Source organism: Carassius auratus, chromosome 3 (genome assembly GCF_003368295.1).
Source record: "Carassius auratus strain Wakin chromosome 3, ASM336829v1, whole genome shotgun sequence".
In the NCBI taxonomy this organism is placed as follows: domain Eukaryota; kingdom Metazoa; phylum Chordata; class Actinopteri; order Cypriniformes; family Cyprinidae; genus Carassius; species Carassius auratus.
The window spans coordinates 8,090,215-8,106,774 of NC_039245.1; the positions used below are offsets into that span (position 1 = coordinate 8,090,215).

At 37.4% G+C, this 16,560-nt stretch overlaps 3 protein-coding genes and 1 long non-coding RNA gene across 5 annotated transcripts; 3 read left to right on the forward strand and 1 right to left on the reverse strand.

Annotated features, from left to right (window-relative positions):
- Positions 1 to 369: 369 nt before the first annotated feature.
- LOC113046203 (ADP-ribosylation factor-like protein 6-interacting protein 1) lies at positions 370 to 5,825 on the forward strand. The gene is made up of 6 exons (XM_026207145.1): positions 370 to 526; positions 1,390 to 1,523; positions 3,083 to 3,202; positions 3,657 to 3,774; positions 4,419 to 4,503; positions 4,990 to 5,825. The coding sequence occupies exons 1-6, from the start codon at positions 491 to 493 to the stop codon at positions 5,106 to 5,108; spliced, it is 612 nt and encodes a 203-aa protein (XP_026062930.1). The 5' UTR covers positions 370 to 490; the 3' UTR covers positions 5,109 to 5,825.
- Positions 5,826 to 6,023: 198 nt separating this feature from the next.
- On the forward strand, positions 6,024 to 7,213 carry LOC113041635 (uncharacterized). Its single transcript, XR_003275425.1, has 3 exons — positions 6,024 to 6,678; positions 6,898 to 6,981; positions 7,075 to 7,213. It is a non-coding gene; the product is annotated as an uncharacterized LOC113041635 (long non-coding RNA).
- A 632-nt stretch (positions 7,214 to 7,845) lies between these two features.
- On the reverse strand, positions 7,846 to 11,541 carry si:dkey-66i24.8 (gastrula zinc finger protein XlCGF57.1). Of its 2 annotated transcripts, XM_026207152.1 has the most exons (3): positions 11,439 to 11,541; positions 10,005 to 10,203; positions 7,846 to 9,842 (listed from the first exon to the last, which is right to left on the reverse strand). In XM_026207152.1, the coding sequence occupies exons 2-3, from the start codon at positions 10,078 to 10,080 to the stop codon at positions 8,566 to 8,568; spliced, it is 1,353 nt and encodes a 450-aa protein (XP_026062937.1). In that variant the 5' UTR covers positions 10,081 to 10,203; positions 11,439 to 11,541; the 3' UTR covers positions 7,846 to 8,565. The 2 variants fall into 2 exon arrangements, with proteins under 2 accessions (XP_026062937.1, XP_026062946.1); XM_026207161.1 differs by lacking the exon at positions 11,439 to 11,541 and having other exon boundaries at positions 10,005 to 10,286.
- An 859-nt stretch (positions 11,542 to 12,400) lies between these two features.
- On the forward strand, positions 12,401 to 16,438 carry LOC113046274 (elongin-B-like). The gene is made up of 4 exons (XM_026207206.1): positions 12,401 to 12,545; positions 13,651 to 13,785; positions 14,820 to 14,928; positions 15,020 to 16,438. The coding sequence occupies exons 1-4, from the start codon at positions 12,543 to 12,545 to the stop codon at positions 15,130 to 15,132; spliced, it is 360 nt and encodes a 119-aa protein (XP_026062991.1). The 5' UTR covers positions 12,401 to 12,542; the 3' UTR covers positions 15,133 to 16,438.
- Positions 16,439 to 16,560: the final 122 nt, after the last annotated feature.

Below are 16,560 nucleotides of genomic sequence, written 5' to 3' on the forward strand. Positions count from 1 at the left end.
ACATTTAATTTACCAAAAATAACATTTAGCTTCATCCCATGTTGTGGCTGCCTTTAGTCTTCGCCGTTTGTTTTCATGTGATTGTACACCATTACAAATCTTGATGCCTTTAGCAAAGTTTGAAGAAATATCTTATTCTATTATTCTCAGTGTTTTTAGTTAATGTATTTGTATGCTTAGCCATTCAACCATGTTAAGTTTAATTTGCACTTTTTCAACCCTATTAAGCATTTCACCAATAAAGGTTTATGCACCTTTCACTGATCTTAAGTTTCTTTATCGTTTTAGGCCCTGTACCATATTGTGAATATTTTTCCATTTTATTTCAATAGTGAACTGCATTTCCCATGAGTCCTTGTGTTCCGAGTTTTGGGTAAAAACATCCTGAAAATAACGGTCGTTGACATACTGCGGCAGTACAGGGGGGAGGCGCGTGCTTATAATCGTGCTGTCCGAGCAACACCGATTCTGAAATAAACCAAAATAAACCATGGCTGAAGGTGATAATAAAAGTGCAAATCTGTTGGTAAGTGGATGTTCGCCTGCTGTCGAACTGTATATCTTCTTGTGTTTTTTTTTTTTTTTTTTTTTAGCAATAGACTTCTGCTGTTGTCACAGTCTTAACCCGATTAAAAAAAAACACTTTACAGGGCACCGTAAGGCTTAATCTGTCTCTTGTTTTTAAATGACGGTCGTGTAAATGTATCGAATAGAAGGTAAACATGACACGATATTAACTGCGTGATAAGATGTTAGCAAGCTAATTCAGTGCTAACGAACCGGATTACTCTCTAAAACGTATCTAGCTTCTTACTAAATGGTTTTATGCAAAAAGGGTTTGTTCGTTAATATTTAATATATTGAAGTTTGTAATAAGTATTTGCTTTTGGTAAATAATTGTACATTGCATGACCGATGTTGGAGATAAGCTAGTCAGGCGAAAGGCTTTACATCATGGTCTATTTTTTTGTGAGATTAACGCTAGTTGTAAAGCCACCAACAACTCTGGCTGACGTTAATGCTTTAGCTTTAAAATACACTTTTAACTTTTAATTACCTATATTTCTACGAGATATCCCAGATAAAGGAATTTCCTGGGCTGACCCTTTAAACTTGGCCTGCTGGTCTGAACACAGGATTGCACAGTCGCCGTCTTTAAAACCATTTATGTTCTCCTCTTATACATTTTATATATTAACAACTCAAATAAATCTCTGATAAGCTAATAATTCTTGGTGTGTATTTCAACATTCCTGACGTTCCAGCTGGATTGCCTATCCCATGACTTTCCTGACACTCCCATTGTACAACCGTTTACGATAAAGCCATGTCATCTGTCGTAAGAACTCATTGTTTTGACACTGTTACTGACTAAAAGCTTGTCTCTAGGCTCAAGAGACGAGTCAGCTGGAAGAGCAGCTGCAAGGATGGGGAGAGGTGATCCTGGCTGGAGATAAGGTCCTGCGCTGGGAGAAGCCATGGTACCCAGCAGTATTAGTGGGTGCCACCACAATGGTGTTCATGTGAGTCTGCGGTTCATAGCATGCATTAGAGCTGCTTCTTAACTGCAGGCCTAATCTTTCACTTCAGTATATAAGATAAGGTTAAAGAATTAGTTCTTTTCCAGAATAAAAAATACTGATAATTTACTCACCCCATGTCGTCCAATATTTTCATGTTTTTCTTTCTTCAGTGGCAAAGAAATTAAGATTTTTGAGGAAAACATTACAGGATTTTTCTCCGTACAATGTCTTCACTGGGGACCAATGGGTTGAACGTCCAAATTGCAGTTTCAAAGCAGCTTCAAAGAGCTCTACACAATCCCAGACGAGGAATATGGGTCTTATCTAACAAAACAATTTGATCTGTATGTATACTTTTTAACCACAAATGCCTGTCTTTCAGTAGCTTGCATTATGAAATCACATTGGAAAGGTCACGCGTGACGTATGCAGAAGTACCAAGCGTTTACAAAGCAAAGCCCTTTACAAAAAAAAGTAAAACAACGATGGCGGGCAATTTTGAAGTTGGAGGAGAAAATTAGATTGAGGGTTTTGCCATACACTACCTTTTTGAACCAGAGTACACTGATGTAGAGCTAAACACACGTGACCTATCCAATGTGATTACATAATGCGTGAAGTCAAGCTAGTGCTAAACGAGCATTTGTGGTTAAACTGTATAATTTTTTTTTTTGTCCTGGGACCGTGTAGAGGCATTTGAAGCTGCATTGAAACAGCAGTTTGGACCTTCAGCCTATTGGTACCCATTGAAGTCCATTACATGGGAAAAAAAATCCCAAAAATATTTATTTTGCGACTGAAGACAAAAAGACATGAACATCATTCATATGTAGTGTGTCAAATTTCTCTCTCTCTCTCTCTCTCTCTGTCTCTCTCTTTTTTGCGAGTGAAAATATACCTGTGCTTAACTTATACTTGGTCTCTAACTTGCACATTGGTGAGTAAAATCTGAGAATTTATTAGCCATTGGCTAATACTAGACATCATTAGTCGCACATGCCAGTGATTTACCTTCGTCATGTGACACCTCATGGGATGTGGCTTCACGGAGTGGTGAAGTATCCATTGGATGCACACTTTAGAATCTCGCCAGCATTAGCAAGTCATCCTGGTACTTGTTCCCTACTGTTTTATGTAAACAGTGAATTTGAACGTATTACTTTTTGCACAGACTGTTTTTGCCAACAATATAGTATATTCAGCCACTTGTTCATAAAGACAGTTCATTTAAGGATTCACTCGTACTTCTCACTTTTACTATTTATTAGCTATGTAACTATATAACCTGCACAAAGAGTCACTTTAAAACATACAGTACTAATACACAGACCAACAGTCCACGGAAGTACATAAAGACTAAGATTTTTCAGCTTTAGAAAAATGATTAAAAAAAGGCAATTTCTTAATAGTGATGTCTTTTAAAGAAACATCCTGTGCTATGAACTAATCGTGCATCCGTCTGTGTTTTTCTTTTTTTGTTTTTTGTTACATAATTTGCATACCGTCGTCAAAAAATGAAGTGAATGCAGGAGTTTAATGTCCACTTTCTTCATTGGCAGGCTGATCTACTACTTGGACCCCTCTGTGCTCACTGGTCTGTCCTGCACGGTCATGTTCCTGTGCCTGGCTGATTACCTGGTGCCCACTCTTGCCCCCCGTGTTTTTGGTTCTAACAAATGGTGAGTGAAGGGACAACGGCATGTCCTGCATGTATTTGCACTGCATGTATGTTCTTGCCTCTTCTGGTTTCATTTCAGTCCATCTCCCTAGGCATCTCTCCTTGCTCTAGTTCAGGAGCTGGGGTCTCTGGTGTCTTTGAGTGACAGCTTGCAGTTGCTGCTGAGTGTCTAGTGTCAGACACAGAGAGTTTGATTCCTCAAATCTTCACTGTGCTGGACTCCACTCTGCAGTGAGAGGTCTTGCTATGCAGTCGAGATCAGAGCCTTGGAGTTTATTTTAGTATCTGGCAGCTTCCTGTGGCTTTAAGTCTTCAATGTGGTCATGTTTTATGCCCAGAAATAAACTGCAGTGTCTAAGCAGAAATGGAAACAGATTCCCTCTTCGTGTATGAGTGTTTCCCTTAAAGACATTGTTTAGCGTGTGTTTTCTGAGCACTGTTTTGTTCCTGCACAGGACCACAGAACAGCAGCAGCGCTTCCATGAGATCTGTGGGAACCTCGTGAAGACTCAGCGCCGCATGCTCGGCTGGTGGAAACGTCTGTTTGCCCTGAAGGAAGAAAAGCCCAAAATGGTATGCTTATTTGATGACTCGTTGAACAACACCTTCTTTGTTTTTTTTTGTCTTAGAGTTCACCAGTGACTCATAAGCATTTCACACTCAAAAGCAGGCTACCATTTCACATCACTAAGTTGGCTTCTTACTGTTGCTCAGCAGAAACAACAAACAAACATGCGCCTAGCCTTAGTTCACGACTCTTCTAATGCATAATTAAGGAGCACCTGTGCCCCCAAGAGAACATTTTAAACAGATGTTCAAAATGATGCATACTATTAGAATGTTCAGTTCAATGAACAAGAAGATAATATTTTTACATTTTGGACTCCAATATTGTTTGTTTTCCTAATTTTGCAAATGAAAATAGTTCTGAACATAGCTTCTGTTGTTTCTTGCCCTTAATGAATTCACATTTTTAACAACTCAGGTGAGCCAGTGGTTTAATGATCCATTCTTAAGGACAGTCACAGACAGCTTTCTTAATGGTTGAAAGAATGACTCCTTCATTAAGAGTGACATTTCAAGACCATGAACAATATAAATTTATTGATCTGATGTTGTTCACACCAAATAGTTTATATAGCACTTTTGTATATTGTTGTAAGTTGTGAAGAAATTTGTGTACTCCTTGTAACACATTTGTTTTATTTCTCTCTCAGTATTTCTTCTCCGTCATCAGCAGTCTTGTGGCTGTGGCCTGGATCGGACAAGAAGTGCATAACCTCTTCCTCACCTACCTGATCGGTATATACTCTATTTATATGGGCTAAAAGCTAAGCAAACTGCATGAGAAATCCCCTGTGCTGAAAGCCTGTTGTATAACATCAGAGCGATAAACTGCTAGTGTTCTGCCTCATAGATCACAAATGCCTTCCGATTATTATATATATTTTTTATCACAAACTAGCAGAAAAAAGGCTTTAAGATCTATGACGTGCCACAGTGTGCAAACTAGAAAAGTCACTGTACTTTATCAAAGCTTAGCTCATGCAAACAGTGACTAGGCTGTGCAACAAAGAGGTCATTGTATTTAGATCATGGAAAACCGCAGTTTCAATCCAGAAATATGCTGCCACTTACCTTCCCTACATGCAAGGTTTCTTAAATCTGTTTGTACCAATTAGGTGAAATGTTCTGAAGCACCAAGTTGTTTTTCATTCAGTATTCAGTCAGCAGGGCTATTATATTAGTGATCTTCCACTCATTTACTGTCATTTTCTGTGTCCACAGTGAGTTTCCTTCTGCTTTTGCCTGGCCTCAGCCAGCATGGCATCATCTCCAAATATGCTGGCATGGTGAAGAGAGAGATCAACAAACTTCTCAAACAGAAGGAGAAGAAGAATGAGTAACAGAATAGGCTCCAGTTAAAAGTGGAATTCTGATCATTTAAGAGTTAAATATGGTCATCTCCCCCTACTTATGTCAGATCTCAAGAGACCAATGTAACGCCTAAGCTGACAGTGAAAAGTAACATCTTGTAAACCGCTTAAATGTATGCAGATATCTCTTGAGATTTGTTTTTAGGTTTCATTTCAAATTATACATTTGTTTCACATCAGAAGTATTTTAATTTTTTTTTCCAACACTGAAATGTTGCGTTCACTTCAGCTGTCTTGCATCCATGTATATTTGCATACCATAGCAAATGTGTTAAGACTGTGTTATACAAAATATAAAGAGCGCTTTATTCATTTTTAAATAGGTGAAAAAAAAAATGGAACATTTACTTTAACCAGTTAGATGCACAGAAAACATCATCAGAAGTCTTGAAATATGCGTTTCTGCACTGTTCTGAAAATTGCACTGGAAAACCAGAACTGGAGTGTTTGTGTGTAGGGGCTTGGACCCGTCCTGCTGTACTAGTGCTGTGTGGACATCATTACTGTCCTCTAGCTCTGGCCACTTCCCAATCCAACACCTGTTGCTGGGCTGTATATACATGTTCATTTTCTCTCTTTCTTGAATTTCTTTGTGTTTCTACTGGCTTATCTTAAGTTTGTCTTCTCCCCTCCTTCTTTTAACAGTCATTTTGTGTTCGCCACAACAATAAAGTGATTCAAAACTTATTTTGTTTCCCAAATCATTATTATCAACTAAAACTATAAAAAAAAAAAAGAAAAAAAAAATGGTGATAAAGCTGAAATTAAATGTGAAAAGTGAAAATTAGAAATGTTTTCTTGGCAAATAATTGTTTAAATTACAAAATTTCTATAAAGCTAAACCGATGTATATATATACAAAATAAAGTGTAAATAAAAGCTAATGTGAAATATTATAATAGTGTATAATACTTTAACACCAGCCCAAAAAATTATTTTGTATAATTAAAATGCACTTATGTGTAGACACACACAGATTATACCAAATAATTATGCACAGCTGAAAAGAGTCACTGAGCCGAGCTGCCCACAGAATGCTCTTCTGTCCTGCCAAGGCCCAGCTGCAGCCTTCACCTCTCCTGTAGCCCAAATAGCTAAATGGCTCTTTGCATGGTCATTTATGAGTCACTTCTATACTGTAAAACAAACATCAACTGCCTCTGCCTCATAAAGAGACAGGTGTTCCAATCAGCTGTGTTCAATCTGGTGATGCCTGGGCTGATTGGATGATAATGGGAAGGAATAGAAATATAAGAAGGGGTGGATCTATGGAGACAATAGAGACTTATTTTTCCCACCAGGGCTACTCTTCCTCCTGGTTGCTCAGATTCGTTTGATTTTTGTTTGATATATTTTCAAGTGAACTCAGGACTTTGTTGTTTTCTTGAGCAGAAAGATACTGAAGTTGTTTAAAACCATTGATTATTTTTATTGATAGTGTTAACTATGTGTTTTTTATGTTTTTTAAGGAAATGTAGGAGGAGGGTGCCATTTTTGTTTGTACTTCTTTTGTCCTGTTTATGGACAGACCGGAAGAGAGGTACGTTTTGTGTACTTTATTTTTGGATGATCTGTTTCTAGGTTTTTTTAAATATTCTTGTGTTAGTTTGGATTTGTTTTGTTTGTTATTGTGGCCTAGCTCTCCCCTGGATTCCCTATATGTTTGTTAATACTTTGAGATTTCTGTTTCTATTCATGTCTGTCTTTTCAAATTAAAATTATTAATTTTGCATTGGTGTTTGTGTTTATTCTGGGACAGGAGGCTGGGTTGCCCTGGTTCCCTCTCCAAAAAAGGTTACTAGCTCCCAAACCCTAGACAGGAGTTCGTAACACCTCTGTCAAAGTGAGTTTTGTTGAAACATTAGTTCCTGTCACCAAAATTTAGTTTATGCTCTCAATTGGCTTTATAAGTAGTAATGCTTTTGCGATATGAAAGACCGATTGGAGCATGACATCACAGTACCGCGGCTCTGACGTGATGACAGAGCTGCAGGTGCAGCTGGCGCTCTCTCTGGCAGCGGCAGGTCACAGCGCCACTTCCGGTGGCATCGGCAGCTGCCACAATGTTCCCACAACTGTGATATTTTATTATTATTTTTTTTTCTATAAATAAACTACTGTTTTTCATTATGAAATAACTGTAAAAATGGTTTTCAACTAAATTACACATGGTTTTGCAAAATATAGATAGATAGATAGATAGATAGATATATTTCTGACACATTTGTCACACATTTGCCCATTTTCATTTTTGTAGTTATTACAAAAATTCTATACTTAATTGAACTGACCAATTTCCATTCAACACTTTATTAATTTGCATGGATAAGTTGAAAATTAACCTACCAAAATTTACATAACCTCAAAGCCAAGCAAAACCACTAACTTGATGAACCTTATTGGTTTTGATAAACAGAATATCACATATGTTTATCATATGAGTAAAAAATACAAAATATAATTGTATCTTCCCTTTTTAATGTAATGTTTATTTAGATGATATTTGAGGTTGCTTGCCCATGTCAAACTCTTTCTACACAGATTACACATACAGGGCTTTTCTTTAAAGTGAATTCTGCGTTTCAGCTTGAGATTTCTTTATGAAACACTTTTTACAATGAGGCCAGGTGAAAGGCTGGCAAACTTAAATACCGCACTAGCGCCACCTACTGTTGTACCGCATTAAACAGACACACGATACCCTTCATTCAATTGTTTTTATTACAGTATATTACACATTTACAAACACGAGCAATTCTGTGTAACATGCCAAAGAGTCTGAGTAATCATATTTTCTAAATACTTCAATTTCTATATTTAATTCAATGAAAGAGTAGCACCAAAAGAAAAAGAAAAAAGTGCTTCATTAAAAAAAAACTTTTTTACATACTTTTGACCAAGACCATAACAATTATAAAAAAAAAAAAATATATATATATATATGCATGCACAAAAATGCTTTTTTTTATGTATGTATTCCTCTAGGCATCTATACTGACTATGCTTGGCCCTTTCTAAATATATGATATACCTATAGACCATATGTGTGAGAGAAACAAGTGCACAGCCATCTTTAGATTATTTTCTTTGAACTTCTGTTAATGCAGTAGCTCTGTAGCATCACAGTTGAAGAGTAATTATCTGAAGTGGATTTACTTATTATAGACTAATCAGAATCTACCACGTACATTGTAATCTTCAATGCAGATGTCAGTAGACCGGGAAGACTTTAAAAAGAGTGGTACGACCCATACGTTCTTCACGCTGTGGGAAGACAGAAGACGACGGGGCAGAGCTACATAAGGTCTATATTTACATTTATGTGTTCTAAAAAAAATTCTGATTTAATTCTTTACCTTAAAGTTTTCTTTAACAATAAAGTACTATATGCACAGACTTTCTGCTGCCATTTACATTGAATGAGGGCTTATTCGCCACTTAATGTTGTAGATGTAATTGCTTTTTTGGTAGAAACGCAAACTTTGGGCATATCTGACACTATCTGGATTTCAACGGAGCATGAATTTGGCACACTTTGGGAACACTGCTTTCCTCTGTGATAACTTAGACCTTTAGCTGAGGTGAAGCTGCCTCCACACTGAGTGCAGGTGTACGGCTTCTCTCCAGTATGCAGTCTTATGTGTTCTCCCAGGTTTGCTTTCTTACCGAAACTCTTTCCGCAATATAAGCACATGTACGGCCGTTCTCCGGTGTGGACCTTTTGGTGTTTTATCAAATAGTTGGCTGTAGCAAAGGCTCTCCCACACTCGGAGCAAACATGGGTTTTCACACCCTCGTGTATTTTCTGGTGCGCTTTGAAGCACAGGAGCCACAAAAAACTTTTCCCGCAAAACGGACAGACAAAGGGTTTCTCGTTTTGATGAATTTTCAAGTGTCTCTTTAGGTACGACTCCAACACAAAGGTTTTATTGCAGTGCTCGCAGGTAAACTCCCTTTCTTCCGAGTGAGAGTGGCGCATGTGGATTTTCAGACAGCTTGCCCACGCAAAACCCTTTCCACACTGAAGGCATTTAAAAGGCTTCTCTTCAGTATGAACTCTCATGTGAGATGTAACGTCTCGTTTACTGATGAAGCTCTTTCCACACTGAGAGCAGGCGAAAGGGCGCTCTCCGCTGTGGATTTTTATGTGATCCTTAAGGTGTCCTTTATTCAGGAAGCTCTTTCCGCACTGAAGGCACGTGTGCAGAAACTCTCCAGTGTGAACTTTGAGGTGATCATTAAAGCTTCGTTTATAACTGAAACTCTTTCCACACTGAGAGCAGGTGAAGGGCTTGCCTCCATCGTGACTTAGTAAGTGACTTCGAAAGTGTTCATTACGTTTGTACCTCTTTCCACACTGAGGACAGACGAAGGGCTTCTCTTCATTGTGAATTAGTATGTGATCATTAAGTTTCCTTCTGCGGGAGAATCTCCTTCCACACTGAGGGCAAGTGAACGGCTTCTCTCCGGTGTGAGTTAACATGTGATCGTTCAGGTGACCTCTGTGGGCACATTGTTTTCCACACAGAGAGCAGGTGAAAGGCTTTCTGACTGTTGTTTGTGTGCTGCTTTGTAAGGAACAGTTTTCATTTTGAGAGCAAGTCTGTGATTTTTCTCCAGTGAGGACATTGTGAGCTTTCCGATGCTGATGTTTCTCCTCCACTTCATTCAGAATTTGACTTTCCTCTTTCACTTCCACGAGGCCTGAAAGACAACAATAAATGATTGAAAATCAACCCTTGCAGGACAAACAAGAAAAACTGGTTTAAATGCATTTTGTAGTCATTTATATTCTTCATCAGATTAGCTCTAACTGGTTCCACAACGATTAAATAATAATAATAAAAGTCAAAAATGGACACAAACCTTCTTCGTGCTCACTATCTATTCTGTAGTTCTCTGGATCACACGTGTCCTTACTCTCCTCCTTAACAAACATCATCTTTGAAGTTGCATTTCACCTCAGTCTCTCATTTACTGGGATGCGTTGTTGTTGTTGGTGTCATCGTCTTATTCTTGTAATGTTGGCAAGCCACCTTTTGGCGCATTGCTACCACTAACTGGACTGGAGGAGGAAGTGTCAAAATGAAAGAAGGAAAAACTGTTCTTCCTTATCGTTTTTCTTTTCAAAACAGATTTTTCAAAATCCATAAATAACAATGTTGTGAGAATCATATGAGCTCACTAGTTTAACATGTAATTCGTTATTGTTCCCAACACTTTAAAATAATATAAATTGACATTCTGCTGAACCAATGCATCAAAGGCAAAATAAAAAATGCAGCAATCACAACAAATCAAATACTGAGATAAACATAAGAAAATAATAGTAAAAAAGTAACTGTAATTTAAAGTCATTTTTGCTGTGTTAATTCTGATGTTGAAGTATGAAGGTTGTGACTATTTAAAAATGAGCAAAGTAGGTTTTTGTGATTTAGTACATTTATAACATATGTAATCATTTAAATTCAACATAAATATCATCTAAAAATAAAACAATTGTTTTATAAGTCAAAATTCAAAGTTTGTATTATTTTAACAAAAATTTTAAATCACACCAAAATATTTTTAAAAGGAATCATAAAATAAATGGACAATGCTCTCGTTTCCTTTCTTAGAAATAAATAAAGTCAATGATTTTAAAATAACATTCCACTTTTTTTAGCAGATGGGGCCGCTTGTGAAACTGACATAAGTTTTAGATGTTTATTTTAAGTAACTTACTGCAAGTTCCAAGTAATCCTCCTATGTAAAGTCCCCTAAACAAAACCCTAAAAAGGGTCCCCTAGAAGTCCCTGTTTTAATATTGTGCTGGTCAGACATGCTAACTTACAGCTTTGCCAAGCATATATGCAGATGTACTTGTATGTTAGTTTGTGTGTATATAAATAGGTTGTGTGTGAGGTCAACAAATACAGTTATGATTCTGAAGTATTGTAATCATTCACAGGACTGTTGTCACCACATGTTGTTGTTGTGTGCCCTATTGCTTTTTTGAGGTTACGTAGTGGTAGAGAGTTTAGTTTATTCCAAACTCAAATCATTTGAACACACTGACCACAAAGATTCATACCGACAATGTTGGGCAGTAATAGTTACTAGTTGCTGTAGTAATATTACTTTTTGCAGGAACTAGTTGTCTAACTAATTAGTGTTGCCAGAGAGTGATAAGTAAATTAACAATATTACTTTTTAAAGGAGTACTATAGTAATATATTACATTATTTGAATAACTAGCCCAACACTGTGTATGCCAGAATATAAACACCAGAATATAAAATTCCTGATAATTTTTCTCACCCAATGTCATCCAAGATGTTCACGTCTTTCTTTCTTCAGTCAAATAGAAATAAAAGTTTTGAGGAAACCATTCCAGGACAGGAGAATCAGCGGACGGCATTGTTGTTGTTGTTTCATAAAATGAAAAAAAAACAAAAAAACAGGTAGGCAGTGTGAATGAACAGTTTTATGTTATTACTGTGTAGTAATGTTTTTGTACCTTGTCATTAGATTTTATAAATAAAAAAACAGGGGTTTTTGTTTCCTCTGTTGCTAGTGTGCCTATTGTAACCAGCATGTGACTTCAAACCTTAGGTCCAGTGAAAAATAATGAGACATTAAAGTCATAGTAGAGACCCAGACTGAGATGTTATTTGTGATCTTTATATTGAAATTGTTTGCTGCATTGTGAATACATACCATTAAAGGTATTAAGGAGAATAGTACTATCTGTAAAATTACAAACTGGGAAAGGAGTGGGAGAAAATATGCTTTTCTTTGGTCCAATATACTTTTTATAAATAACTGTTTTGACCAGATTGAGCCAGCAAAGATAATCTAATGTTAATAAATCCACAAATATTCCTATAAATTCCAGGCAATCCCACGGATATTGTGTGGCTATTGTATTTCTGCAAATAAACCTTTTAATCTTGATCCAACATCATAGTTTATTCCATCAAGGTCTTGCTCAGAATGAACTGTTTATACTGCTGTTGTTGTCCTGTCTTTGTATGTTTTATATCCATTTGTATTTACAAGACAGTTCCAGATACCTTCTAGAATGTACACTAAATAGCTATGCGGCTTTTCCATTTATCCAAATGAAAACAATTGTTGGTGCTACACCATAAATAAAAGCTAAATGCACAATGATTTACTTTTTTTTTTTTTTTTTACAGAAAAGCCAAAGCTGTACATTAAAATTGTATTAAAATGGTTTGTGTCTGAGCAACAAGTGTTGAATGACGTGAGGCCGCTAGGGCGCGACCGTCTCCGGCACAGAAAAGAGTTCACGCCGCTCGCGCAAAGACGTCTGGGACTGTGGAGGACTGGCTCGAGCGCTTTGATTTCCGCAGTGCAGCGTGGGATAGTGGAAGAAGTCAGCGAAACACTCGTAGAGACATGGTGAGTGAGGAAGCAAATGAAACCTAGATCAAACGTATTTCTTCGTTTTGTAGTTTAAAAATGTAATTGTGAAGGGTTATGAGCAAGCTAGCTGCTGACTGAAGCGGCTAGCGCATGTTAACGCAGCCTTTACACAGTCCCCTTTGTTTCGCAATATTTTTAGCAGCCCGGCTAACATTCCCTGCTAAATTCGCCCCATCTACTTGTGTTACTAATTAGATTAGGAGTACATTGCGCTCGACGACCGGTCTGGTCAGCAAATATAAAAAAGCGATGAGCACACGGTTTGTTTTCTTTATTTGTATATGAGCTGTACACCCTCTGGAGCCGAGACGGGGCTGTTTACCGCGATGTTGATTGGATGACAGCTTCATAATGAAGGAACGCTCCGGTCATTGATCATTCTGGGCTGTGCCATTTTAGATGCTCATCTAGTCCTTATAAATCGATAAATGTAGACGAATAATAAACAGACTATCGAGCGCAGATTGGTTGCTGCATGTTTCTGTCCTGTCGTTATGTCAGTTGCTAACGTTAGCTCCGGGTTGCACGTCCATTTTTAAAAGACAACTTGCAATAACGCGGCCTATTTATACGTTATTTAATCTTGATTACGGTTAGTATTAGTATATTATTGCATTTTCAGCCCCTTTGCCATGCTGGTTATCTGTTGGTATAAACAAAACGCGCTGGATTTTCAAGGTGTTGTTAGTAACTAAGTCAACAACAAGTCAACACAACTGCAGCTGTCAGCGTTTCATCAGCACACGCCGCGTGCAGTTGGCTTGATTCAGCTGCTCACCATCTGCTCTTCTCTTCATTATTTCATTTCAAAAGCCAGTGGTTGTTCCACCTGTGAATTACAACAAACACCGCTTTGCAGTTGAGTTCTAGAAGTTAGTTGTTTGTTTTCATTCATCATTATTATTCGTCTAATACTATTCATATTTGATTGTATTGTGTGAAGGACATTAAATGTTCTGTAGGGTTTAAATGAGCCATGAGTTGAATTTTGTGGAGGGTTGATCTTAGTATAGATCAGGACGTGTTGATAATGAGTTTGGATCGGAAGTTGAATATCTGACTCCCTTTCTAATTTTTTCAGGATGTATTTTTGATGATCAGACGTCACAAGACAACCATCTTCACAGATGCTAAGGAGTCCACCACAGTCTACGAGCTGAAGCGGATTGTGGAGGGCATCCTAAAGCGAGCGCCAGAGGATCAGAGACTTTATAAGGTCGGTAAAGAAAGTTCTGACGATGTCGATTATTCATTGATATAGAAATGAATAAATGTTACACTTCTTTTCAGTATCTCCTGAATGTTGTATGTAGTTGGGTCATTCCTGGTATGTAGAAATAAAAGCATTCCAAATAATAATAAGTAATGTGGAGTTGGTAAGAGTTTTAAAAACAAATGTATACTTTTATTTAGCAAGGATGCATGAAATTGTTCGAAACTGACAGTAAAAACATTTGTCACAACAGATTTCTATCAAACAAACGCAGTTCTTTTGAGCTATATTATTCAAGGAATCCTGTAAAAAACAGCTTTTCTTGAACAGCAGATCAGCATATTGGAATGATTTTTGAAGGATCATGTGACACTGAAGACTGGAGTATAAAACTCCAAAACAGCTTTATTGACATTAATAAACTACATTTAAGAATATTTTAAAATCGAAATGTTCTTTTAAATTGTATTAATATTTCAAATAATTACTGTTTGTACTATATTGTTGATAAAATAAATGCAGCCTTGGTGAACATGAGTCTTCAAACTTTCTGAATGTTAACGTTAATGTGTGTAAGACAAACTAATACCACAAAACATCCCAGAATCTCAAATCCCTTGCTAATACTAGCTCAAACCCCTTAAGCTAAGAAAACCCACCCATTGTATCTCAGGGGTTTATTGACTTGTAGATTTACCAGATACATTTACAGGATTAACAGAATGGAAAGTGAAAAACAATCGAATTACTTTAAACAGCATGCCCAGGAATACATTTTTTTGTTTGAAACACATTCTACATTAAAAATTAAGATCAAATTCTACAAACTAATAGTATTACATTTTTTCAAAAAATTGTGAGTTTAATACTTTATCCTGTGTTTTAAGACAAAACAGTGGGAACATGCACTGCACAATAAGAATGACCAATTTATGAAGGACCACACACAAAAATCTAAATTAAGCTGTTGTGGACTAGTTAGAGTTGAAGTGATTTTGAGTATGCCCTTTATTAAACAATCTCTTCATGTCCTGCAGGATGACATGCTGCTAGAAGACAGTAAGACTCTCGGAGACTCTGGGTTCACAAACCAGACAGCCAGGCCTCAGGCTCCGGCCACAGTAGGACTGGCTTTTCGCATCAGCGGTGAGCTCCTGTTTCAATCTTTTGCTTTGTTTCCCGCTATGTGATATCTGTTATCTGAATTTGCCTACCGTGTCTGTTTCTTTTATCACAGATGATGCTTTTGAGCCTCTAAGAATAGAGGCCTTCTCCAGCCCTCCTGAGCTTCCTGATGTTATGAAGCCTCAAGACTCGGGCAGCACTGCCAACGAACAAGCCGTGCAGTGAAGGAGGAACTGCTGATAAAGGGTTGGGGGGTGGGGGGGCAGAGGGGGTTAAGAGTGTCCCAAACAGTGGACAGGCAAAACACGTGTTTTAAGATGATGGTGTGTATTGAATTACAAAAAGAGCATGAGTGAGAGTGGGCTTGTGTGATATCGTAACTTTGCTGAGAATTTGAATCGCTCTCCCTGTTCCTCCTCACGTCCCATCGAGCACTAGCAGCTTACTCTCACTGTAATGTCGCAAAGCCTTCCCATGTTCACTGTCAGCTCACCTAAAGCTTAATCCACAAAATCACAACGTCCCATTTGGCGCAGGCACATTTTGATTTGACGATGTTTCCCTTGTTTTCTGAATGATTCGCTCATTTTCAGACAGCTGTTAGTCACCCGTCGGAGGTGGTTAGATAGCGGAGTATTTAAACCTGTGCATCTTATTTAATTCACGCAAATGTTATGTTTGGAGAGTTGAACGTTTTGTGCTTTTTGTGTGTTTCAATCTGTTAGGGGTGGGGTGGGTTTGTGTTTGGGGCTGTAAAGTTTTTCAGATGCCCACTTTACCGATCGCATTTACAGTATACTGTTGTGTGTTAATGAGTATTGATATTATAATTCTTATTTAGATCCTGCATCATTTTATTGGGGGGCAAAAGGCCATAGGCTGAAAAGTTTCATGTTACCGACATAATATAGTGTAAATGCACATGGAACTTGATGAACGTCAGAATGGGTATGGATGCCGTCAGGATATACCTGTAAATGAATACATAGCACATGGTTAAGGTGAATTCTGTCATTGTAAATACATTTTTCCACTCTCATTGTTGCTTCCTCAAGTGTGCTTTGCGTTTCTTTACAGTTTTGTGTTGGAGGGGTTAGTGTCTGCTTCTTTCTTTTTGAATATTTGTTTGGAAGCTTATAAGTATTGACATTTAATTCCCTGAATTTGTATTTAAATCAAAGGGGAGTGTAAATGATAGTGGGTTTTTTTCTTTGTGTGTGTGTGGCATTTTAAATGGTGGAAAGAATCAAGTTAAAATGTAAAGATCAATACGAATGATGCCTTTTGGGCACAGTTGCTTGAACAAGTGAATGTTTAACTTTAACAAAAATGCTGACATTGTGTTCATCCCAAAAAACAAAACCGAGAATCCTAATGTTTTTGCGAACTCCCCCCTATTCTTCTGATTGACGGCAGTGTTCCTTCACAGTGCTCTTGCAAAAAAACAATAAGTTAAAAACAGAAAGTAAAATCATGCTGCAGTATCTGTAACTGAGTTTGAATGAATTAAAATCAGCCCTTTTCCACTCCTTGTCTAATGTTCAACGTCTGTTTTTTTTTAATAGTGTCGCTTTTGGGGCTTTAGTTTTTTTTTCTATCTATAAACATGCAGATATAATTGTTATATAACAGAATGACAACTCACAACAGAAC